This window comes from Anolis carolinensis, chromosome 6 (assembly GCF_035594765.1).
Source record: "Anolis carolinensis isolate JA03-04 chromosome 6, rAnoCar3.1.pri, whole genome shotgun sequence".
Classification (NCBI taxonomy): Eukaryota; Metazoa; Chordata; class Lepidosauria; order Squamata; family Dactyloidae; genus Anolis; species Anolis carolinensis.
The window spans coordinates 23,448,310-23,476,070 of NC_085846.1; the positions used below are offsets into that span (position 1 = coordinate 23,448,310).

At 39.3% G+C, this 27,761-nt stretch overlaps 1 protein-coding gene across 1 annotated transcript in view; it reads left to right on the top strand.

Moving 5' to 3' along the window:
- Nucleotides 1–6,288: 6,288 nt before the first annotated feature.
- The window catches only part of lasp1 (LIM and SH3 protein 1), a 55,902-nt gene continuing 34,429 nt past the window's right edge, over nt 6,289–27,761 (top strand). The window contains exons 1-2 of the mRNA XM_003222701.4: nt 6,289–6,731; nt 20,567–20,661. Coding sequence (XP_003222749.1) covers nt 6,663–6,731; nt 20,567–20,661 — 164 coding nt within the window. The 5' untranslated portion in view covers nt 6,289–6,662. The remainder of the gene's footprint in view (nt 6,732–20,566; nt 20,662–27,761) is intronic.

Genomic DNA, 27,761 nt, shown 5'->3' on the forward strand with positions numbered 1-27,761 from the left:
GTTTCCCATTCTTGAGTTCGGAGTAGAGGAGCTGCTTTGGGAGACGGTGATCGGGCATTCGGACAACGTGGCCAGTCCAGCGGAGTTGATGGCGTAGGAGCATCGCTTCAATGCTGGTGGTCTTTGCTTCCTCAAGCACGCTGACATTTGTCCGCCTGTCTTCCCAAGAGATTTGCAGGATTTTCCTGAGGCAACGCTGATGGAAACGCTCCAGGAGTTTGGTGTGACGTCTGTACACAGTCCACGTTTCGCAGGCGTAGAGCAGGGTTGGGAGGACAATGGCTTTATAAACAAGCACCTTGGTCTCTCTACGGATGTCCCGGTCATCAAACACTCTCTGCTTCATACGGAAAAATGCTGCACTCGCAGAGCTCAGGCGGTGTTGTATTTCAGTGTCGATGTTGACTTTTGTGGAGAGGTGGCTACCAAGGTAGCGGAAATGGTCAACGTTTTCTAATGTTACACCGTTAAGCTGTATTCCTGGCTTTGCAGAGGGATTAGCTGGTGCCTGTTGGAAGAGCACTTTGGTTTTCTCGATGTTCAGTGAGAGGCCGAGCTTCTCGTATGCTTCTGCGAAGGTGTTTAGAGTGGCTTGTAGGTCTTCTTCTGAATGCGCACAGACTACGTTGTCATCAGCATATTGGAGTTCTATAACAGATTTTGTGGTGACCTTGGTTTTGGCTCTCAGTCTGCTGAGGTTAAATAGCTTGCCATCTGTCCGATAGATGATTTCCACTCCGGTGGGAAGCTTCCCATCAACAAGGTGAAGTATCATAGCGATGAAGATGGAAAATAAGGTGGGGGCAATAACACATCAGAAGACACCCTCCCAGAATCCCAGAATGGCTTCCATCCCTCCAGAGGAACAGTGGACATGATCTTCACTGCTCGACAGCTCCAAGAAAAATGCAGGGAACAAAATCAACCTCTGTACATGGCATTCATTGACCTTGCAAAGGCATTCGACACAGTGAATCGCAGCGCTCTCTGGACCATCCTCCAAAAAATTGGGTGCCCTGACAAATTTGTGAACATCCTGCGGCTCCTCCATGATGACATGATGGCAACAGTCTTGGACAGCAACGGCTCCCAAAGTGACCCATTTAAGGTGGAATCAGGCGTCAAGCAGGGATGTGTTATTTATTTATTTACAGCATTTATATTCCGCCCTTCTCACCCCGAAGGAGACTCAGGGCGGATCACATTACACATATAGGCAAACATTCAATGCCTTTTAACATAGAACAAAGACAAACAAACATAGGCTCCGAGCGGCCTCGAACTCATGACCTCCTGGTCAGAGTGATTCATTGCAGTTAATTGCAGCGGGCTTGCTCTCCCGCCTGCGCCACAGCCCGGGCCCAGTTTATTATTATTATTATTTTCAGAGCCTGGATGTTTTGGCCAGCTTTCAGGCCAAACTTCAATTTGAGATGTTATGAAATACATTTACCTCATTTTCCCTTCTTAAAAATACACACCAAAATTTTAGCTCAAATAATATCGAATAATTATGATATCTTTGACAATAATGCAGTATAAGTGTGTAGGCCAATAAAATGTGAAACGTTATTGTAAGCCTGGAAAATGTGAGTCTGATAAACGCCTAGCAATGGAAAAAACAACTCATTTGACACAGAAGCTGATTGTATCACTTCCTCCTCCAGGAAGAAATGCTATTATTTATTTTTAGAATATATACTGTTCAAACAGTACATTATTGTTACTCTAGATGTCTCTCATACAAAGCAGAATGGGAATGTTAGCAAATGATTTATTTCCCTAATACCAAGGTGTAACACCAGGGGGAGCAAATGTCCAACATTTGTAGGTGCCAGTAGACTTTTTCATATTATTTATTAATTCTGGTTGGTTTAAATTTTTAAGAGCAAGTTAGAAACTGTCCACAACCAACTGCCTACAGAATTTTAATAACAGGCTTTGTCTTCATGTCAGATTCCAAACATCTGTTTTTTCTTGTTAAAAAACACTGAAGTAGATTTGGAAACTTCTCTGTAAAATCAAACTGGAACTCAAGAGCTTCCTCCAGAGATCTAGAAGTATGAAAATTGGACTTATGGATCTCATTGCAAGCAAGTGGTTGGTAAATCACTCACCACTTCCTTCATTACAGAAGTCAATGTTTGTAATAAATGAATAGTCAATTCACAGACAAGGTTTTTGGCAAGGCTCAAGTGTGAATCAGTCATAGTGAATTTTCTGCAAAAAAAACCCCAAAACACTAAGAAAAATGACCAGAGATTTTTTTTTTAATGTTTAAATGTTCCCATATTGTGAGAAGCCAAAGTTTGGTTTTTAAATGACAGTAAGTGTACAACAACAACAAAAACATTGCCTATATTTGTGTATGGTGTATGTCAGTTTAAGTATGGAGAGAAGTAGGTTGTTCATGGATTTTCAGTTGACAATGAAAGGTGATAATGATGAGAGAGGAAATGTTTCCGTGGCTACATTTACATGGTCGGATCAATGCAGTTTGACATCATTTTACTTGGAATAATGCCAGTTGTAGTTTCACAAGATCTTTAGCCTTCTTTCCCAAAGAGTATCAATACCTCACAGAATTACAAATCTCAGGGTTCCATAGCATTGATTCACTGCAGTTAAAGTGGTGTCAAACTGCATTAATTCTACAGTGTAGATGCAGACCATAATAGCACAGAATCCCAAGCACACTCCTTGGTCTAGTAGTGTGACAGGGACAGAAATGGAAATTCTGCATGGGCGGGGAGCATAATATACTGTAGTTGAACCAAGAAGATGGCATAAGAAATATGGCGTATAAGATTACACATGAAAGATGTGAAGTGTGAGCTTTAAGACCACATATATAAAAGACAGAATATAAATCTAAAGAAAATTACACAGGCATCAATTCTTTGATTCTTTTTTCAAAGTGTTGGTTGCTTTATTTTCCCTATTTTTGTTTTCTCGTGTTTGCATTTTCACTATTATCATTATACAAAATCAGATGTCATGAGAAATTCTCTTAATGTAAAAAAAAAAAATCAAAACCTTGACTATGTTTCCTAGATTTGAAGATATCAAATTTCTATCTTTTTTATGTGTATATATATAGGTTAGCAGCTGCCACAGGGAACTCTATTTGGATGCAAGGATAAGGCAAGTGGGAAAATTACAGTCTAAAAAATGATTGAAGAAAAATGGCTTGTCTACCGCAGTATTATGCCTCAAGTTCAAATCATGGCCTATATACAATAGCTATATATATATTGCATTTATTACAGATCTTTGACAGTGAAACATGGCAGCTAAAATAGTGTCAAAGTGCACTAATTCTACAGCATAGATCCATCTTATTTTTGCGACTTGGAAAATTCTCTGCTTGGGATCCAGAAAGGTTAGACAATACTGGGCTGGCTATAAGGTTTGAGGAATGTCATGTTTTAACTGTAAAAGGATAAAATGCAGCCATCAATGCCAAAAATCAGTGAGTGTTAAGTCCCGTTATATACAATGATGTAGTACAATGGTGTCCATTTTATAAAATGACAACATCAAGATTTACTTTGTAGAAATAATTTCAAGCCATGGATAGATACAGAGCCCCACGGACTTTTAAAAAGATATTTCTTCCTTCCAGGAAACTCTGTTCAACGGGTTTGGGTTTTCCAATTGCTTAATTAGCTTATTGATATTTTCCTCCACCTTTCACGTTCGCAGGGCAACTTACAGGAGTCCAATGCAAAATGGAGTAGTAGAAAGGTACAGCATATATAAAGTGGATATTGACTGTTATCTCTGGTGAATAAAGTGATGCAACCTTTGCCTTTTGGAATGTAGTTAACATTTAGAACTTATCAGGAAGTGTTTTTTTCCCCACTTGTTGAATGCCTCTCTATTACAAAACTTTAGGCCCCTTCCACACTGCCATATAATCCATATAATACAGATTATCAAAGCAGATCATCCACATTATCTGCTTTGAACTGGATTATATGAGTCTACACTGCCATATAATCCAGTTCAAAGCAAATAATCTGGATTTTATGTGGCAGTGTAGGAGGGGCCTTAGCTTTATTCTGAAGCAGCTCACACTGAAAGGAGAGCCAGCATGGTTTAGTGTTTTGAGTGTTAAACGATGAATGTGGAAAACAGGTTCGAATCTCTGGTCAGAAACGACTTGAAGGCAAACAACAACAAAAACGACAACAACAAAATCATGCTGAGTGACTTCAATGGTGCTTTCTCTCCCAGCTGACTGGATTAGTATTGTGCATAGCAGAGCTTTCCAACATGTGCATAGGTGTGTTGCGCGAATGTAATGAGAAACCTCTGAATCTATGTGAAATAATCAATAAATAATGTGTTGTCGAAGGCTTTCATGGTCAGAATCACTGGGTTACTGTGAGTTTTCCAGGCTGTATGGCCATGTTCCAGAAGCATTCTCTCCTGACGTTTCGCCCACATCTATGGTAGGCATCCTCAGAGGTTGTGAAGTCTGTTGGAAACTAGGCAAGTGGGGTTTATGTATCTGTGGAATGTCCAGGGTGGGAGAAAGAACTCTTGTTTGTTTGAGGCAAGTGTGCATGTTGCAACTGGCCACCTTGATTAGCATTGAATAGCATGGCAGCTTCAAAGCCTGGCTGCTTCCTACCTGGGGGAATCCTTTGTTGGGAGATGTTAACTGGCCCTGATTGTTTCTTCTCTAGAATTCCCCTGTTTTCAGAGTGTTGTTCTTTATGTACTGTTCTGATTTTAGAGTTTTTTTGAATACTGGTAGCCAGATTTTGTTAATTTTCATGGTTTCCTCCTTTCTGTTGAAACTGTCCACATGGATTACAATTTTGGATTATATGATTTTAATAACTGATGTAACTGTTTTTAGATGTTTTATTTCTCTTGTTTTAATATAGAGGTCAAACTGAATGACTGTGTTGTGAAATGATGTGTGTCAGAAAAGCCTGTCACCAACATGAAGTGTTTGGAAAGCTGTTATTAATTGTATAGTACTGACAGGAGGGAGTGGTGTTTTTGTGTGAGGATCTTTCTTTCTTTCTAGTCAAACTGAATGACAGTGTCGTGAAATGATGCATGTCTAGAAAGCCTGTCACTAACTTGATTTTTGGAAAACTGTGTTATCATATTTATTTATTTATTTATTTATTTATTTAAAACAATTATATTCCACCCTTCTCACCCCTAAGGGGACTCAGAGTGAAGAGCAACATATATGTGGCAAGCACTCCATGCTGGAACATAAAATAATTATAAATATACACAAACATTAAAATCAGTTATATCTACTTTGAAATTCAGCTATTTAAACCAAGTATTGACAGGAGGGAGTAGTGTTTTTGTGAGGATTTTTCCTTCTTTTTTCTAGTCAAACTGAATGAGAGTGTCATGAAATGATGCATGTCTGGAAAGCCTGTCACCAACATTATATGGTATTATAAACTATTGACAGGAGAGAGTGGTGTTTTTGTGTGAGAATTTGTCGTTCTTGCAAACTGAGTGACTGTGTTGCGAAATGATATGTGTCTGAAAATCTTGTCACCAACATGAAGTGTTTGGAAAGCTCTAGTATTATATAGTATTGGCAGGAGGGAATGATGTTTTTGTGTGAGGATTTCTTTCTTTCTAGTCAAACTGAATGACAGTGTTGTGAAATAATGCGTGTCTGGAAAGGCTGTCACCAACATGAAGCGTTTGGAAAGCTCAGTTATATAGTATTGACAGGAGGGAGTGGTGTTTTTGTGTGAGGAATTCTTTCTTATTTTCTAGTCAAACTGAATGATAGTGTCACTTAATGATGCATGTCTGGAAAGGCTATCACCAACATGAAGCGTTTGGAAAGCTCCGTTATATAGTATTGACAGGAGGGAGTGGTGTTTTTGTGTGAGGATTTCTTTCTTTCTAGACAAACTGAATGACAGTGTCGCTTAATGATGCATGTTTGGAAAGGCTGTCACCAACATGAAGTGTTTGGAAAGCTCTGGTATTATATAGTATTGACAGGAGGGAGTGGTGTTTTTGTGTGAGGACTTTTATTTTTAATTTCTTTTTTCTTTCTTTGGCCTAGCAGGAACAGGAAGCCCCCTGCTGAGGAGGGAAAAAAGCCTATGAAGAGGCTAGTGGTGATGTGTTAAGTGTTTGTTTCCCTCACGAGAGCCCGCTTTTTTTTTCTCTCCACAGAGGCCCCTCCCCCTTCCTTCAACCGTTACTAGTTGCTTCAAGGCGCGCGCATATAGGAACGCGCACGCGCCTCAGCCCCGCCCAGCAGCATTCCCTTTGCTTAGGGTGGGCCTCGCTCTCTCTCCCCGCTCCAACTCCCTCGTGCGCTATTTTGCCTATGCGAGGGAGTGAGCGAGCGCGCGCTCTCTAGCAAAAAAGAAGGAAAAAAAAGCGCGGTGGTGCGCATGCGCGCCCAGAAAAGAGCGAGACTGTGTGTGTGACTCGCCGCGCCCCTTCCCCTCCTTCAGTCGGGTTCCAGCCGTTGCTGAGGCGGCGTCCTGCCTCCTCTCCTCGCGCGGGCTCAGGGCTTGCTCTTTCCGCTCCCTCAGACCCTAAGGACCAACCCCCCCTGCCTTTCTTTACCTTCCAAGTGTCGCCGCCTCCGCCTGTTGCCGCCCCCCTTCACACTCTTTTGGCTTCTTTCTTAAGGCGCCCTCGCCGCCATGAACCCCAGCTGCGCCCGCTGCGGCAAGATCGTTTACCCGACCGAAAAGGTGAACTGCCTCGATAAGGTGAGCCAGTCTGTGTGAGAGAGTAAGAAGACTATATGTGTGCATGCGGGTAACATGGGAGGCAAGAGGGGGGATCTGTAGCGATGTCACGTCGTGAAAGGCCCAGTGGGTGGGAGAGACGCGTAGGCCCCAAAAGTGAGGAATTGCCGGAAGAAAAGTCCACGACATGGGTGGGGAGGAAGTGGAGCGTGTCTGAGGCACAAAGGAGAGGAGTGTGTGTGTGTGTGTGTCAGGTTCGAGGCCCTTCCACACAGCCATAACCCACAATATCAAGGCAGATAATCCACAATATCTGCTTTGAACTGGTTCATCAGAGTACACACTGCCATATAATCCAGTTCATTGTGGATTTTATACAGCTGTGTGGAAAGGGCCCGAGAGCCTGCTTCTCTAAAACAGTTGGCTCCTTGGACTGAACCCGTGGAGAGTTTGCTTACTTGGGGGTGGGCCAAATATGGGCGTGGGTTCCTTTTATTTATTTTTTTTAGGGCGGAGGATGTAGAGTGGAAGTATGCTTAGCTGGCAAACTAATGGGATGTGAATTTTGTGGAAGCCTTTAGTGCGGAACAGGAGGTGTTTCAAGAGGCATCATAGAATTGGAAGAGACCACAAGGGCCAAAAGTTGTGAAAAAGATCCAGGATTCTTGGCAGACCACAAGCTAAACATGAGTCGACAGTGTGATGTGGCAGCTCAAAAAAGCCAATGCGATTCTAGGCTGCGTCAATAGAAATATAATGTCTAGATCAGGCATGGGCAAACTTGGGCCCTCCAGGTGTTTTGGACTTCAACTCCCACAATTCAACATGACTGGCTGTTAGGAATTGTGGGAGTTGAAGTCCAAAACACCTGGAGGGCCCAAGTTTGCCCATGCCTGGTCTAGATCCAGGGAAGTCATAGTCCCGCTCTATTCTGCTTTGGTCATATCTCATCTGGAAGGTGACAAACAAATGGGATGTGGGTTTTGTGGAAGCCTTTAGTGTGGCGTTGGAGGCTTTTCAAGAGACAGGATAGACTTGGAAGAGACCTCAAGGGCCAAAGGTTGTGAAAGGGATCAAGGATTCTTAGCAGACCACAAGTTGAACATGAGTTGACAGTGTAATGCAGCAGCTTAAAAAACCAATGCAATTCTAGGTAAAAAGGTAAAGGTTTTCCCCTGACGTTAAGTCCAGTTGTGACTGACTCTGGGGGTTGGTGCTCATCTCCATTTCTAAGCCGAAGAGCCGGCGTTGTCCGTAGACACCTCCAAAGTCATGTGGCTGGCATGACTGCATGGAGCGCCATTACCTTCCTGCCGGAGTGGTACCTATTGATCTATTCACATTTGCATGTTTTCAAACTGCTAGGTTGGCAGGAGCTGGGGCTAACAGTGGGCGCTCATTCCGCTCCCGGGATTTGAACCTGGCACCTTTTGGTCTGCAAGTTCAGCAGCTCATCGCTTTAACGCACTGTGCCACCAGGGATCCCTCAATGCGATTCTAGGCTGCATCAATAGAAATAATAGTATCACAATCAGGCATGAGCAAACTTGGGCCCTCCAGGTGTTTTGGACTTACCGACTGTTAGAAATTGTGGGAGTTGGTCCATAACACCTGGAGGGCCCAAGTTTGCCCATGCCTGGTCTAGATCCAGGGAAGTCATAGTCCCGCTCTATTCTGCTTTGGTCAGACCTCATCTGAAAGGTGACAAACAAATGGGATGTGGGTTTTGTGGAAGCCTTTAGTGTGGCGTTGGAGGCTTTTCAAGAGGCAGGATAGACTTGGAAGAGATTGCAAGGGCCAAAGGTTGTGAAAGGGATCGAGGATTCTTAGCAGACCACAAACTGAACATGAGTCGACACAGTGATGTGGCAGCTCAAAAAGCCAATGCAATTCTAGGCTGCGTCAATAGAAATATAGTGTCTAGATCAGGCATGGGCAAACCTGGGCCCTCCAGGTGTTTTGGACTTCAGTTCCCATAATTCCTAACAGCCCATGCCAGGTCTAGATCCAGGGAAGTTATAGTCCTGCTCTATTCTGCTTTGCTCAGACCCTATCTGGAATACTGTGTCCAGTTATGGGCCTCCCAATTCAAGAGGGATATTGACAAGTTAGAATGTGTCTGGAGAAAGGTGACCAAAATGACCAAAGTTATGGAAGCCAAGCCCTGTGAGGAATGGCTTAGGGAGTGGTGTATCTAGCTTTGAAAGGGGAGATGATAGTCAGGCTTAAATATTTGAAATGTCGCATTAAGGAAGGGGCAATCTTGTTTTCCACTGTTGTAGAGACTAGGACACGGAACCATGCATTCAAATTGAAGGAAAAGACATTCTACCTAAACTTTAGGAAGAACTTCCTGACAGTAAGAACTGTTCATTAAAATATGATGCCTCTGAGTCTCCTTCTTTGGAGATATTTAAACACAGGCTGGATGGCCGTCTGTCAGGAATGGTTGAATTTGGTATTCCTGCATAGTAGGGGGTTGGGCTGGATGGCCCTTGTGATCTCTTCCAGCTCTGTGATGCTATGGAGGGAGGGATACAGAGTGTGTGACTATGATCTGCACCTCAACTTTCTGTACCTCTGGGTGCATCTACGGTACAATGTAGAATGAAAGCAGTTTGACAGAGTTTCTAACTTCCATGGCTCAGCTATGCCAGCCTGGGATTTGTAGTTTAGTGAGGCATCAGCACTCTTTGGCAAAGAAGGCAAATGTTTTTGTGAAAGTACAACTCCCAGGATTCCATAGCATAGAGCCATGGAAGTTAAAATGGTGCCAAAATGCATTTAATTCTACATTGTAGATGTAGAGTTACAGAAAGCAGAGATGAAGGTGATAACATCATACACTTTTTACCCCCCTCCCATAATGTATACTCCCTTGAACAGCTAATAGTAACTATGATGATTATTCAGAAGTGAAATGAATAGATTTATATTGAATAAAGCACTATTATTATAAAGATTTGAGGGACAACTATATTGTAGAATTCAAATTGAGACTACATTAACTGACTTTGGCTAAATGTGGTGGATTTATGGGATTATAGTCTTTACAAGTCTATTAGCCTTCTCCCCCAAAGTGTGCTGGTGCTTCACCAAACTGCAAATCCCAGGGTGCGATAGCATTGATCCATGGCAGTGAAATGGTGTCAAAGTGTATTAATTCTATAGTGTAGATCCAGCCCCTTTTGTTCTGTCCACAGAGGAGGGTGATGAGAAGCAGGGTTGTCTTTTGCAATGTACAGTAGAAGAGAGGCTAATGGTCTCATGGGGAGGCTGAAAGATAGCATATCATGCGGCTGAAGTTCAAATTTTATCTTTCATGTGTTGCACAAAAAAGAATGAAATTTGGGAGGATTATGTGAAGCAGAAAAATGTGTGGACAGAGTGACTGAAGCACAATTACTGTATTTGGTCAAATATATGGTTTAAATAACTTAGTGTACAATCAGTCTGACTTAAACTAGTCACTGCTAACAAATCTGACTGATTTTAGTAGATTGATTAGGATGTGATACATTGTAGAAAGAATGCAGTTTGACACAAACTTAACTGCAATGACTCAATGATATAGAATCATGGGAGCTGTAGTTTTACAAGGTCTTTAGTCTTCTCTGACAAAGAATGCTGGTGCCCCATCAAACTACAGCTCCCAGGATTCCAAAGCATTGAGCCATGGCAATTGAAGTGGTGCATCCTGGATCTGACATGGTGGTATTTAAGGTGTCGTTGGGGAATGAAAAGGGATTGCATACGTGTACTTTTGGAGCCCTTCCACATTATACAATTATAGCAGTACGATTCCACTTTCATTGCCTTGCCTGCATCCTGTGGAATCTTGGATCTTATAATTTGTAAGGGTGTTAGAATTCTCTTTAGCTGAGAATTTTAAATGATTTCTCTAAACTACAAATCCCAGGATTCTATAGCATGAAACCATGGCAGTAGTTAAAAAGCAGAATCACAATGCATTGTGTAGTATGAAAGGGCCTCTGGTTTTGGTAATTTTGACAGTTAATTTTCTCAAAATAATTTATATATGTGATTGACTGTGATTGGAAATTTTAATCTGGGGATAGACATGGAAAGAGATAATTGGCATGTTCTATTTGCAAGGAGATACATGTTCTTTGTCTATGCATTTGGTAATTTATTTTGATTACAGTAGCGTCTCACTTATACAAGCCTCACTTATACAAGCTTCTGGATTATCCAAGCCATTTTTGTAGTCAGTGTTTTCAATATATCATGATATTTTGGTACTAAATTCGTAAATACAGTAATTACAACATAACATTACTGCGTATTGAACTATTATTTCTGTCAAATTTGTTGTGTAACATGATGTTTTGGTGCTTAATTTGTAAAATCATAACCTAATTTGATGTTTAATAGGCTTTTCCTTAATCCCTCCTTATTATCCAAGATATTCGCTTATCCAAGCTTCTGCCGGCCCGTTTAGCTTGGATAAGTGAGACTCTACTGTACTTCCCTTTGTGACTGGCAGCTGTATGCCTTTGCCCCTAAGTGCTACAGTATTCCCATTTTGCAAAAGGGCGTGAAAACTGAGCTAATGTAAACAAGCAAAAAACAAACTTTAAACTAGATTTCTGCAGGAAAAAAGAATTTCTCAACTACTCTTTAGAAACAAACAAAATATGAAAAGATTGCATTTGGCATTGGACGTATTCCAATTTTGACAAAGGTCAAAAGACAGGAATTTGAGCCATGTTGTTAGCTCCTAATTTGAGTCACTATTTGAAAAGTAATGTAAATGCTGTAACCTCTCAGTCTTTGGGGTTTTTATATTTCTACTCCAGCAATTTTTAAAGTGCTTATCCCCTGAGCAAGCTTTACAGCCAGAAATGCATTTTCCTGTGTTTTGAAGTCCCGTGCTGTTTTTGGGTGCAAGAAAAGTTTGTTTTTTTTAAAAAGGGTACTAAGAAAACTTGAGTTCACTTCCTGTTGTTATTTTAAAAAAATAGTTTGTTGCTTGGTCCAGAAATAACCTGGTGATGTCCAGATATGTGGCAAAATTGATCCCAACTCCTATGGAGCGCATATATATATACAGTACAGTCTCACCCAACGTTCTGGATTATCCAATGAATTTTTGTAGTCAATGTTTTAATTACATCATGATATTTTGGTGCTAAATTCATAAATACAGTAATTACTACATAATATTACTGTGTATTGAACTACTTTTTCTGTCAAATTTGTTGTATAACATGATGTTTTGGTGCTTAATTTGTAAAATCATAACCTAATTTGATGTGTAATAGGCTTTTCCTTAATCCCTCCTTATTATTCAGCATATTTGCTTATCCAACGTTCTGCTGGCCCGTTTATGTTGGATAAGTGAGACTCTACTGTATATACATAAATATTTGAAGGGAATACAATTGGCAGACCTCAATATGAAACAAAAACATGGAAGCCATAGCCTAGAGTTTTTGCTTTTTCTAAACCACGATCACATTTATTGAAGCTCAACTGAAAGGGAAAAGAAAAGGGAGAAAACTGAAGTGTAGTAAACTGTGTGCAGGAAGGGGGTTTGTCTTATCTGCCTTCTCTTTTGAATTTTTTTTAAAATTAAAACTATAGTGCTACACAACCCACTCATTTAGACCTAGTTTTAAACAAATAGAACTGTTTTTCTGTATCTTTTTAAAGTTTAAATTCAAAGTAAGTGCTGAAAGGTTTTTAAGCAGCTGCTTTAGACCAGTGATGGTGAACCTTTTAGAGAATGAGTGCCCAAATAGTGTGTGTGTGTGTGTGGGGGGGGGGGGGGGGAGGGGGTCAGTGAGCAGGAGGACGGGATGGCAAATGAGCAGGTAAGTGACCTTGTGTGGAAGAGAAGGTGCTGCGTGCTCCTTCTCGCATCAATTCCATAGGTTCACCACCGCTGCTCTAGAGTGATAACTCTGATTTTAAAGAGAATGCTGAACCAAACTAATTAACAGAGTTTACTGTGCTATGTTAATTTAATAGGTCAATGGTATGTCATAAGACATGTTTACAGGTTTGTCAGGGTAACATTCTTCACATACTTCCACATTCTGATATTTATCAGATTTTAAGATGCCTTAAAGTTGTATGGCAGTCAAGATTTTTCCATCCATGCACGTTATCTCATTTTAGAGGAAAGGGAATATTGTTCCTACAGGCTACATACAGCCACTGATTAGATACCTGAGGCAGAAATGGTGGTATGCAGTTACTCCAGCAAGTGTTACTGGATTTTCTTCAAGGCCTCCATTGTCACCTTGGTAGAACCAGGTGATCATTGACATTAAGAACTGAGCTAGAGTTTGAAGCAAGAACTTCAGGAGAAAGGAAATCACATGTTTCAGCTTCATGTGTAACAATGAGATAATAGAGTCCATATGAAACCTACTAATATCATGGTTCTACATATGTGGATATAGAAACACTGTGATGCTGAGTTTGAATACCACATTCGGATTGCTTTTTAAGATATTTTTGCTAGTGATCAGAGAATGCAAAAGCTTTGACATACAGGTTTTCTTAGTCTGCACCCAAATTTAAAGGCTTTCAGTATATCAATCAAAACTGATTTCAGTGCAGAAATCACTGGGGGAGAAGAGCAGTATATCTATCTTCTATATATATAAAAGAGTGATGGCATCACGGCAATTCACAAAACAACAAAAGTACAGGCCCCCCAACCTCAAAATTTGACAACACAACCCATCATCCACGCCTCAAGGTTGATACAACAAAAAGAAAAGAAAAATAAAGTCCTAATTAGAGGGAGAGCAATAAATTTTTTATCCAATTGCTGCCAGTTTAGAGGGCTAATCTCGGCCCACTTGGTTGCCTAGCAACCAAGGGACAGCCAGGTTTCAGTTAGGGGACAGGCAGATTTAGGCCTCACTGAGTCTTCTTCCACAGATTATCTAATTTGCACTGGATTTTATGGCAGTGTAGACTCAAGGCCCTTCCACACAGCTATATAACCCATTTATAATCTTATATTATCTGCTTTGCACTGGATTATCTTGACTCCGCACTACCATATAATCCACTTCAGTGTGCATTTTATACAGCTGTGAAGAAGGGGCCTCATATAATCCAGTTCTGAGCAGATAATATAAGATTAGAAATATACAGTAGAGTCTCACTTATCCAACGTAAACAGGCCGGCAGGATAAGTGAATATGTTGGATAATAAGAAGGGATTCAGGAAAAGCCAATTAAACATCAAATTAGGTAATCGCTATACAAATTTAGCACCAAAACATCATATTATACAACAAATTTGACAGAAAAAGTAGTTCCATGCGCAGTAATGCTATGTAGTATTTACAGTAGAGTCTCACTTATCCAACACTCGCTTATCCAACATTCTGGATTATCCAACGCATTTTTGTAGTCAATGCTTTCAATATAACGTGATATTTTGGTGCTAAATTCATAAATACAGTAATTTCTACATAGAATTACTGTGTATTGAACTACTTTTTCTTCCAAATTTGTTGTCTAACATGATGTTTTGGTCCTTAATTTGTGAAATCATAACTTAATTTGATGTTTAATAGGCTTATCCTTAATGCCTCCTTATTATCCAACATATTCGCTTATCCAACATTCTGCCGGCCCGTTTATGTTGGATAAGTGAGACTCTACTGTACTGTATTTACAAATTTACCACTAAAATATCACAATGAATTTAAAACACTGACTACAAAAACATTGATTATGAAAAGGCAGACTGCGTTGGATAATCCAGAACATTGTATAAGCGAATGTTGGATAAGTGAGATTCTTCTTTAATATGAAATAATTACTGGGATAGAATAATGCAGAACAATATAATCTCTAAAACCAGGACAGTAAATAAACAGGGGAATTCCACACAGGAAACAATCAGGGCCAGCTAACACCTCCCAACAAAGTATTCCCATCATCAAAGTCTGGCAAATCCTCTGTTTTCTCAGGGCCACAGACAGTAGAAGCACATAAAATAACGCAAACAACACCACTCTGAAAACAAGGGAATTCCAGACAGGAAACAATCAGGGCCAGCTAACACCTCCCAACAAAAAATTCACTCAGGGAGGAAACAGCCAGGCTTTAAAGCTGCAAGGCCATTACATCCTAATCATTTTTCCTAATTGCAGCATTCATACTTGCCTCCAACAAACAAAAAAAAAACCAATCAGAAATATTGTATATTCACAACCTTTAGGAAATAATATCCCCTGATGGCGCAGCGTGTTAAAGCGCTGAGCAGCTGAACTTCTGGACTGAAAGGCCGCAGGTTTGAATTGGGGGAGCGGAGAGAGCCCCCACTGTTAGCTCCAGCTTCTGCCAACCCAGAAGTTCGAAAACATGCAAATGTGAGTGCATCAATAGGTACTGCTCCGGCGGGAAGGTAACGCCGCTCCATGTAGTCATCCCACATGACCTTGGAGGAGTCTACGGACAACGCCGGCTCTTCGGCTTAGAAATGGAGATGATCCCCAACCCCCAGAGTCAGACACGACTGGACTTAATGTCTGGGGAAAACCTTTATCCTTGACCTTAACTACCACCAATTCCTCAATACTTTATTTCCCATACCACCAGACTTCGCCACAGCAACGCGTGGCCGGGCACAGCTAGTAAATAAAATAAATAAATAAAGCTGTAGAAATCACACATAAGAACATGTATAACATGCAACAACTCACTTTCAACCGATTAGCCCATAATAGTGAAACTGAAATTTTGTATAACTCAGTTGTTTTTCTGATAAGTAGTTCTTTTGCTGTATAATAGCTCATTTAACTTTCTCTTTTTCTTTTTATGCATAAATATTTGATTTTTGAGGAGTAATTATCACTATAATTAATACGTTCAACTAAGGTAAATGTATGATGAACTTCTTCAGTCTTGCTTTATTTCTACACATTTTCATGTTTTTTAAAAATAATTTTATTGAATCATTTTCCAAGTGCAACTATAAAATATGGGGGGGATGGGAAGGAAAGTAAGGGTTTTTGAAGGATTTTTAGACCTTATCTTTGATATTCAAATAATGTCTCAGCCTCTTTCATCAATGTTTATTGTAAGATATGAAACGGTGTCATGGAAATCTTGTAAGAACCTCTTATTGAGATTCTGGATAGTTTGTCCCTGGTGCTAGCTATCAGAACCTGTTTGAGTAAAGATAGTGGTAGCAAAATGTCTTTTACATATCAAGTACTATACTGTACTTCATTTTTTTTACTTCTCCATATGAGGTAGATAAGTACTCGTATAGTGCAGATGGAAACAGGGCAAAAGTGGAATTTCCAATGAGTATAGTAGGAACGCATAAGTTATTTTTTTCCGACTGCTCACTGGAGGGAAAGATATTAGAGGCAAAGATGAAGTACTTTGGCCACGTCATGAGAAGACAGGAAAGCTTGAAGAAGATGATGATGCTGAGGAAAAAGGTAGAGGGGCCGACCAAGGACAAGATGAATGGATGATATCCTTGAACTGACTGGCTTGACCTTGAAGGAGGGTGGTGGTGGTAAGGGCCGACAAGGAGCTCTGGCATAGGCTGGTCCATGAGGTCACGAATAGTTGGAAGCGATTGAACAAATAAACAGTAGCAACAGAATGTTCACCGCATCCATTAAACTACAGTGACTTTTGCATCTCATAACTTTATTATAGTTTTCATTGTTTGAACCACAATAAGTTCATCAGCATTCATATAAACAGTATTAAAATGTATGTTTAACGTGTCAAGAAACTGCCTCAGTTCTGTACTAGTCTTGGACCTGTATTTGTTGCTGTTTCTCAACTACTCTTGTATTGTACTGAGTAGAATTTTTTTAAGACTGCTAGTTCCCTATATTATATGGCTTAAGAATCACTGGCTTATATTATACTTTGTTCAAGAAAGGAAGAAGATAATACTATATTGGGATAAACGTTATCTGTACGTTCATATACTTTTTGGATTGTGAAGTGAACCTGCATTGACAACTAACTCTTCAATTTTGTTATTAAATCTGCTTGCCTGAGGAGAGTTACAAAGAATTCAAAACTTTTGATATGTGGTAGGAAAGGGAACAACCATTGTCTCAGGCTGTTACATACCTGTAGAAATATGTTTAGACACACTTGGTTTCAGTTCTGTGCATTTAAGATTATATCTCAGCAATAATGTCAGCTCTCAAATCTGGTTACATTACCAGTAGAGTGAAGAACAGACTTTGCCTGATTACAACCATAAGGGCCATTTGGTATAAGTAAAACAAAACTGTAATCTTTCCAGAAAAAAAAAATCAAAGGTGCAAATATGTTGCTTTGGGCAATCAAAGTGAGGCAGACTCCCTCTGTTTCAGCATTGAGTTATTATGTATTCTGGGTTGTGGCTGTATTTAAATATTGGGTGTGGTGTTCTCATTCACATCAGAATTTCCATATTAGTTGGCTCCAGGTTACTAAATGTGGGTGTTCCAAAGGAGGAGTAAATTTAACCAGAGTTGTGGCATTCACAGCATGTTAGACTTGTATAAAAGCTGTCATTTTAATTGGGAGACCTAGCATGGTATAGTGGTTTGAGTGTTGAACTATGATTCTAGTGACCAGGGTTCGAATTCCTTCTCTGCCATGGAAACATCCTAAGCCTCAGATAAAGGTGGTGGTGGGAGAACTCATGTGAATAGATTTTGGCAAGAAACCACTATGATAGAGTTGCCTTAAAGTAGCATAAGTTGGAAACAACTGTAAGGCTCACAACAACAAAAATCTCTAGTTGTGATGAAGGAAGTACAGCTCATTTGATGTTCCTTGATAAAACAGCTTTCCCTATAATTTAAATCACCTAGATTTAATCCACATGGTTGAAATTCTTTTGCTAATCACAAGAGTAGACTCATTGAAAATAATGAACTTCTGGTCATAGTATATAATAGTTTCAACAGAACTCTGAGAGACTGCATTTTGTTCTTTGTTTTGAACAAGTCTTTAGCCTTCAATGAATAAGATAAGGTAAGGAAGTATTGGTTGACTACCCTTTCTCTGAAATGCTTGGGACCAGAAGTGTCTTGGGTTTTGGATTTTTTTGGATTTTGGAGGAATATAGAATACATGTATCTATATATATAAATACAGGTGTTCCAAAATCTAATGAAGTATCTTGAAGATGGGGCCCAAGTTGAAATATGAAATTCATTTATATAGACACCTTATAGACACAGCCTGAGTAATTTTATATAATACTTATAATTTGTTCAAAAATATAATTTATACAAGCAAAGTTTGTGCACATTAAGCCATCAGAAAACAAATGTTTCTGTATCTAGACCAGCCATGTTGATAAATTTGATTTTTGAATATTTCTGGATTCTGGATAAAGGATGCTCAACCTATATATTAACAATCAAGCTTATAAGAGGTATATATGAAGCTTTTAGTAGTGGGTTGATTTAGAAATCCATACCTGTAATCTAATCACGGTTTTGTTTCTTCACCTGGTGGGGGAGGAAGCCTCCGGCGACCTTGATCACAAATCTCTTTGTTTCGAACTTGAAGAAGTAAGAGATTCTGGTTCTTACCTCTTAGTGTCATAGATTGATTTTTCTCAGATAGTTGCCTTATTTCTGAACTTTTCTTTTTTAAGGAAAGTGAGCATTCAGAGATAATTTATATAACATTATTGGTCTCACGGTCATAATGCAAGTATAATTCTAGTTTGGGTAGAGATACTGTGCTGCTCCTGAACACTATCCCCCACAATGCCTCACATTTTCCTTCCAATCAATGATATGTATTAGAATCTCACAAAAGGCCTGTGGAATTTAAAATACAAGAGACTTTTAATTAAATACATAGCTTTTATGAAAGTTGAATCCCATTAGTAGTCTTGCCTCATTCAACAATTGCTATAGTCTATTTGGAGTTATCAGTGGGATTCTAATGTGTGATCAGTTACCCTTTTAGACTGCAAAATTTGAAAGAAATTAGTGTGGGTTTTCTGAATGCAGAGATAAGTCTTGCATTTATGCTCACCAACTCCAGAGTTTTACCTTCACGCAAGATTGGTAAGAATTCTCCACAGTGTAGTGCAGATATGTTTTTTTCCACTTGATGTCAAAATAGTTGTAGTTGTCAATCTAGTACTACCTGTTTTTTTGTGCAGAATTCTTCTGCATTTGTGCATTGGGTTATATAAATGCTAGGCTTGTGCATTTCAGCTGAACCTCAATCTGTTTCGGCTATCCGAATTTTGGGGGACCCGCACATCTGTTTTTGCATGTCTCCCAAAAATGGGCGGCCATCCAAATAGCTATTTTTTGCCATAGCCAGAAAATACAGCTAAATCTGGCCCGTTGGCAGCAATAGGTTCCCTATTGGGTTCCCTTTCCCGTCATTTTTAGGTCTATCGGGATGAAAATTGCCATGCTTGGAGGACACATCTACCACTGTTGCCCCACCAAGTTTCATAACGTTTGGGTCATCCCAAGGCAGGAAGGAATGGTTTGCCTAATCTCCCTGGGGAATGTGTTCCAAAGCCACCAAGAAGGCCCTCTCCCTCATCTCCACTAACTGAGCTTGTGACAGTGGCGGGACCGAGAGGAGGGCCTTTCTGGCAGATCTTACAGACCGCACCGGTTTGAGGGGGGGATGCGGTCCCGAAGATAGGCATGATCCGAAACGCTTAGGGCTTTGTAGGTAATAACCTGTAGTTTGAATTGGGACCGGAAACTTACCGGCAGCCAATGGAGTTGTTTTAGTAGCGGCATTGTGTGCTCCCTATAACTAGCTCCAATTAGTAGCCTGGTTGCCGATCTTTGCTCCTATTGCAGTTTCCGAGCCATCTTTAAAGGCAGCCCCACGTAGAGAGCATTGCAGTAATCCAGTCTAGATGTAACCACCATGAGTTCACCACCATGGCCAAGTCAGGCTTTTAAAAGAAAAGCACACACATCCACAAGTCCCCAAACGCCACCCACCCGCACTTTCCAACTCCCAGTCCCACTAAAAAATATCAAAAAGATTCAATTCTAGAAGCCAAGCCAAAAGCTAAAGCTGAGAGCAAGCAGCAAGTCAATTGGACTGAAGCACTTCTCGCTTGAGTCAGGACGCACTGGAGAAATGGAGATGCTCGCCCCATTAAATAGACACAGCTTGCATAAGACACATCACGGCTTTCTTCTATTCTGATTGGCCTCTCTGCGTAGTGTTTGATCCCGAATAGAACAGAAGGTAGCTATGACCGGCACGTGGTCTGTCTCGGTCAAAATAAATATGGCGGCAGAGCTCTTGCTGTTATGGGCGTCTGAACAAGCTGAAGGCAAACAGCCAAAATGAATCTGTGCACAAACCTAATAAATAGAGGAGTTGCTGCTTTTACAACAGTCTTGCATAACAGTCTGTCTTCCAAGATCAGACAGGAAATCTAAGTTGCCTTCTTTTTTACAATGAAATAAAGATCTTCAAAGTATATGGAGTATACTTCTGTGCTATGACAACTTTGCATTGAGGAAGAAAGCTTTTGCTGAAGTCAGATAGTGAATTACAAGCATTTCTTGTACAGTTCAGTGTGTGACAATAGGATACAATTTTATTACCATTATCTAAATTATGTAAACTGGTGGTACTTGTTTTTGTTTTGCTTTACAAACAATCTGTTTGGGGTTGAGTAATCCCAATAAATTACTTTTGTTCCTAAACAGCCACTCAGACATGCATGGAGGATATTGTGGGGTATTCCAGAAAGAGTCCAGCTGCAGAATTCTCTGTGTAATTTCTAGAGACTTGCTAATTGTATTTCTAGAAATTATATTCTTCAGTTGTGGGTAGTCAGAACTTTATATATAAATACTTCTTTCTTATTTCTTCCTCAGTATTGGCATAAAGCATGTTTCCATTGTGAGGTCTGCAAGATGACCCTCAACATGAAGAACTACAAAGGCTATGAGAAGAAGCCATACTGCAATGCGTAAGTTGCATGTGCTCCTAGCATCTTTTATTTCTGCCCTGTAGAGCTAGAAAGCATGAAAATTATATTGCAAGGGGTAGTCTAGCCGTCAGTGCAGTTGGAAGTTGGATTTCTTCAGTCAAAAGGCATAAGAAAGGAAGTTGTATATGAGATGTAAGGAAGGAATTGGAAGTATATAGAAGAATAGCTGTGAGTAAAAAGTAAGGAACTGTACAGGGTGCAGGTATTGCTTACTCAATGTTAGTTGCTTCTCACGATGCTACCTATGCAACTCACAGGGTGGTTATCTTTTTTCTTCTAGAAACATATGTTTCTCTCTCACTAAAATAAGTTTTAAAAATCCTGTCTTGCTAGCTGGTCAAAGTTTTCTCACTATGTCTTAGCTGGTTCTGTATTACAAAATTCACATAGCTAGGTATTAAAATTCCAAAATGCCATCAATATCTGGTGATGCCTTAAAGAAAAGAAAAGCTACAGATGCTGATTGCAAATCAAGAGACATGCCTTTGCCCACAGAGAAAAGGATAAGCTAAACAAAGGACAACCCATCCTTTAAATGTATTGTGTCTCAGAGCAAGGAATTGATTAAAATAAGAGTCAGAATTACTATTGAAAAACATTTTTATTTCTTTGCATGACAGTAAAACAGGCAGTCTAGTAGCACAGGAAGGAAACAACAATAGAAACAAAAATGAAGATCAGAACAGATGGTAAGATGTAAGGAAAAGGGGAGGAAGTACCTAGGAAGACTAAAAAAGACAAATATAAGCGAGTGAGTAAATTAAATGAAGTAGGAAGTCAGCTAAACATGTTGGATCAGCAACAAAATCACCAGCAGCCGTTTCAGTTCATCATGTTGGAAAAATGGATACTGAACATTTTGCGCAATCTGTAAACAATGCGATGGGTGCAAAAGCACTGAGTGATTACATACAACTGCATAGGCATTCAGATCTCATTGAACAAACATTCTATACATTTAGATAGAAGAGATTCTCTAATCAAGCATAACTTTTCATCCTGCAAATATAGAAACTGACTTTACAAGTCCGAATGACAAATACTTTGATCACAATTCCTACAGACACAAAGAGCCAGCAACAGCGGCACCAACACTTGCAGACACAGCAGGAACAGCAATTACAGAGACCTACAGTGGGAAAAATAGCAGGACAACACCAACCTAACATACACTAGCCACAGGAAGCTATCATATCTGGAAAAGAAAAAATAATTACGGAAATGGTGTATATATAAAATAAAGACTTCAATCTAATATGAATTTCCAGCAGACAGGTTTTAAGGTCCATAGGTGAACAGACTTTATCTGCATTACATCACATATATAAAGACTATTTTAAACTTAATACATTCAAACCTAATTAATGTGTTTCTAACAGGAGTTGACCATAAAGTCATGCTCTAGGACAGGCATGGGCAAGCTTCGGCCCTCCAGGTATCTTGGGCCTCAACTCCCACAATTCCGAACAGCCGGTAGGACCTTGTGATTCCTAGAGAAAACATTTTAATCAAACCTATGAATCCTCAAATCCAGAAAAAGTTAAACCCACAACTATATATTCATAATTCCTAAACACAATGGGTTCTTACAGTCCAGTGCTAGATTGAAATGGCTTTGTAAAGTACAATTGTTTCAAGATAGAAATTTTACAACCATTATAGAGAATTTACAGTTAAAGGGCTATATGGCCTTGATAGATCTTCAGACAGCCCATTTGCACATTCAGATGAAAAAGCATTCTAGGAAATACACTCGTTGCATTACCACAAGGAGCATGAACAGTTCATGGCTCTTCCTTTTGGACTGTTCTGTATCCAGAATCTTCACAGAAATGCTAGTGGCATTGATAGCAAACTTAAGACAGAAGGGCATTCCATTATTCCTGTATCTAAATGACATTATGCTGAAAACAGATGCAGGAACATAGCCAAAGGGGATTTAGAGGAGTCACTGAAGTGTTAAAGGAACACAGATTTCTAGTAAACACGAAGAAAAGCCAACTGGAACACACCAAGAACATTTCATTTATGAGCTCAGATAAATACAAAGAGAAACTGTGTCTCTTTGGCAAGAGGAAGCACAAAATAAGAAAGGAAATAAGCAACGTATTGCAACTGAGCTTTTCAGACTTAGTAAAAGTCAGTTAGCAAAAGGCCAAGGCCGGCTAGTATATCTCTAACATTCAGCTAGTGCCTTTGGCGACCAATATTATAGTCGGACCTCAAATTGCTGAGTACTGAGTGGCAGCATTTGCAGGATCAAGTGTATTCCAATTCAGTAGTGAATAGCATTCTAGCATCAAGGACACAACTCACCAAACGGATACCTGAAATAACTTGGAAGTCTTTCAAGAATTGGTGTACAGAAAATTGGTTTCCATTCGTCAGATGTGAATAGGAAATATTTTGGACTATCTTTGAGATGCCATAGAAAAATGTTTCAGGCCACTTATCAACATTATTGGCACTTAGGTCAGGGTCTCTTTAATCATTCTTATGGTAAAAAGTTTTTGAAGATGGCTATTTTTAAAAGTTCCTCCTACAGCTCACAAATTCCATTGTGAGATTTGAATTTAGTATTAAATACATTAAGATTACCTCCATTTGAGCTGTTTCATGAGAAATCTTAAAGGATTTTGTCATTAAATGTAGCATTTTAGTAAACCTCTGAAGAAATTTTGCAAAAAAATTTGATAGGTTTGCCTAAGGTCCCTTCCACACAGCTGAATAAAAACCCACATTTTCTGCTTTGAACTGGAATATATGGCAGTGTGAATTCAGATAGCCCAGTTCAAAGCAGATATTGTGGGATTTTCTGTCTTGATATTCTGGGATATAGGGTTGTGTGGAAGGGCCCTTAGAGTCACTGTAAATTGCAAACAACTTGAAAAGCACTTGAAAACTTGAAAACCTGGTGTAAATAAGATTGATTTTTCTGTGGTAAAATGGAGACCCTTTCCACACATCTGAATAAAATCCCACATTATCTGCTTTGAACTGGAATATAGGCAGTGTGGACTCAGATAGTTCAAATGAGATAATATGGGATTTTCTGCCTTGATATTCTGGGTTATATGGCTGTGTGGAAGGGCCCTGAATTCTATTACAGTCTGATACTCAAAAGGAAGTCCTAGCCTGAGAATCCTTCCATCCAAGTATATATCTTTATGCTGATGGGTTAATCTCAAGATTCTCAGCATAAAAAGAGATTACATAAGATTGCAGTCTGCTCAATTGTGGGAATATAGACAACATCAAATGGTAAAAGAGGCTTCATGGAAACTCAGAATCAAATCCCAGAAACACATATTTGTGAGGGGGCCAGCAGGGGGTTAGTTTTCTCTGTCAGACATGTGTACAAGCCGAAGTGTATATGTATCGAGAGTTGAATCATGAACTGTTAAATCTTGACAGTGGCTTTAAAACTAAAAGACTACTAGCTATGTAATGATCTTAATTGAGGATAGGTAGCTGCCACAGAGCTGAGGTACCAATTGCTTTTCTGGAGAGCCAATTGCTTTAGGGCCACTTTTTGTGTTAAGGTTTCTAATTAAAAGGTACAAAAGTAACTACATATGCAAAATAGTTTAACATTAACTGAAATTAATTTCAAATTATTCAATAAATATAGTCATAAAATGCACACAGCCATTAACAGATTTTTTTTTTCGTGTCAGGAGCAACCGGAGTTGCTTCTGGAGTGAGAGAATTGGCCGTCTGCAAGGACGTTGCCCAGGGGACGCCCGGATGTTTTGATGTTTTTACCATCCTTGTGGGAGGCTTCTCTCATGTCCCCGCATGGAGCTGGAGCTGATAGAGGGAGCTCATCCACACTCTCCCCAGGTGGGATTCGAACCTGGCAGCTTTCAGGTCAGCAACCCAACCTTCAAGTCACTTAGTCCACTACGCCATCTGGGGGGTCCTATTAACAGATAAACTCCCTACACATAATTGATTAATGAACTTTCAAAATACTCACACTGGCTGTAGTCTACATGGCATTGACTTTAGAATTGACTATTGCTACTGAGCTAAAGGGAGCTACATTGACTACCATACTGACTGGGCTATGGACTATAATTTATTTAAGGGTTTGTGACCAAGTATAGGAAATAAAGTACAATATCATTAAAAATAATTTATGGAGCTTATGGTGGTCAGCTAATTAAAAGCCTTTTAATTAAGTCTGGCATTATTAATTTTTAAAATCTAAGTACTTACCAAATGATAAAAGGTAAATAATGTGTTTGAGACAATTTTCTTTCTCCCTCACAAGAGATATAATCTTCTCAAATGGTAGTTGCTGGGCTACATGTAATTTTTATAATTTAGTTAATTATTTTGCAGTTTTACTCTGATGTAAACAATTAAAACCCAAATGATTATTGGCTAGGAGTTCTTAGGTGGCAGACTAATGCCAACCCTGCATAGACAGTGAAATTATCTTTTCTTTGGCTGTGTTTCCCAAACTTGTCTCTTTTCAAAATACAGTATTTCTTATGAAAATGCAGAATGTAGCAAAACTTTGAACATCAGATTCAGTACATAGTATGTTAAATACTTTGAGGCAAAGATCCCAGTGTTCTTTGGCATAATATTTTAGTGGTGGGGGGCACATTGCAACTGAGATTGGTGCTGGCATAATCTTGTACAAGGAAGTTTCAGTGTTGCTCACAAGGCCTTATTTTCAAAACAGCCTCCATAAAACTAGGACTGCACAATGAATGTCCTATCATTTTCTGTGGGGTGGGGAGAGGGAAAGGCCATGTTTATGCTGGCAAGAGCAAGCTTGCTTCCTCAAACATGCCTAATACAGGCTTTCCTCTGTTCATACTTTGGCCTCCTGCCAAGCTGTAAGCTTATTGCCCAGTGAGAGCAGTAGGAAGAAGGCTGGGTTTCCTCTCTGTTGTCTTGATGCCGTACTGTAATCTAGCTGTAGCCTTCCAATCAGGGCTTCTCTAGTTGGATTGTTTTGTCTGAAGCTTTTGGGCATCATGAGGTGAAATGAATGGGGCATATTTGTCCTGATCTTAACGGCTTATGTCCTTGCCTCTTTTCTCAATAGTGTCTCTGAAAATAAATTGGACTGAATGATACCCATTTAGTCCAGCTGGAGAGCTAGTGTAGTGACTAAGATGATAGCTATGTATCAGGTAGTTCCTGGTTTCAGTTTTGTTGCTTTAATGAACACAGTTCACTATATGTAATGTGGTAATACAGATCTATCCTAACAAAGAGATTGTTGATCAGAAAGGGTGCCCACTTAACAGTTTGGTTATATCTGTCAATAAGGAAATTTCTGTGGGATTTTTTGAAATTATTGCTCTTTCTTGTGTTTAAGCACTTTTCTCTTGAGCTCATGGATGTAGTTTGATTATCTTACAACTCTGTAAGGTGTACTAAGTTGAGTGTCTTGGCTAAGTGTCCTAGGATATCCCAGGATCCCCAATTGACTTGACAACTGGATAGACAAACATATTTTTTTCTTGCCAATGATTACATGCTATTGACTCTAAAATGTATGACATCTTGGTCTTTTCTATTTGAGACAATTTCCACTTCCTCATACTGATTCACTCTTTTTAAGGGGAAATACCCATATAACATGTCACATTTGGTTATATTAGACTGAGAGCATCTAATCTAGGTAAAAATCATATTCCAAGTGTTGACCATAACATTTTTCTCAATTTTATTTTAGATTTTTTAGCGTTTTTTTATTTATTTACGTGTACACTACATTTCAGGATTACAGATAGTGAGAGAAAGCACTTTGGGATTTATGTCATTTATTTTTGATCTATTTTAAGTGTTTCTAAAAGTGTTGTAACATGTTATAATTTAATTCCTCTTTCCTTGATGACTCAGTAAATTCCCTAGCATAATTATTAGGGCTGTTACTTGCCTTTTCATAAATTTATTACTTTTAAATCTGAATGTTAACAAATGTCTGTACACATGCTCTGTAGGACATGTTCAAATATATTTTGATATTGGTGTGGTGGAGGAAAATTGTCCAATGATATCTATCTATCTATCTATATAAAAGAGTGATGGCATCACGGCGATTCACAAAACAACAAAAGTATAGGCCCCCCAATCTCAAAATTTGACAACACAACCCATCATCCACGCCTCAAGGTTGATACAACAAAAAGAAAAGAAAAATAAAGTCCTAATTAGAGGAAGAGCAATAATTTTTTTTTATCCAATTGCTGCCAGTTTAGAGGGCTAATCTCGGCCCGCTTGGTTGCCTAGCAACCAAGCCAGGTTTCAGTTAGGGGACAGGCAGATTTAGGCCTCACTTAGACTTCTTCCACAGATTATCTAATTTGCACTGGATTATATGGCAGTGTCAACGCAAGGCCCTTCAACACAGCTATATAACCCATTTATAATCTTATATTATCTGCTTTGCACTGGATTATCTGGACTCCACACTGCCATATAATCCACTTCAGTGTGCATTTTATACAGCTGTGAAGAAGGGGCCTCATATAATCCAGTTCTGAGCAGATAATATAAGATTAGAAATATACAGTAGAGTCTCACTTATCCAACGTAAACAGGCCGGCAGGATAAGTGAATATGTTGGATAATAAGAAGGGATTCAGGAAAAGCCAATTAAACATCAAATTAGGTAATCGTTATACAAATTAAGCACCAAAACATCATATTATACAATAAATTTGACAGAAAAAGTAGTTCCATGCGCAGTAATGCTATGTAGTATTTACAGTAGAGTCTCGCTTATCCAACGTTCTGGTTTATCCAACGCATTTTTGTAGTCAATGCTTTCAATATATCATGATATTTTGGTGCTAAATTCATAAATACAGTAATTACTATATAGCATTACTGCGTATTGAACTACTTTTTCTGACAAATTTGTTGTCTAACGATGTTTTGGTGCTTAATTTGTAAAATCATAACTTAATTTGATGTTTAATAGGGTTATCCTTAATTCCTCATTATCCAACATACTCGCTTATCCAACGTTCTGCCGGCCCGTTTATGTTGGATAAGTGAGACTCTACTGTACTGTATTTACAAATTTACCACTAAAATATCACAATGAG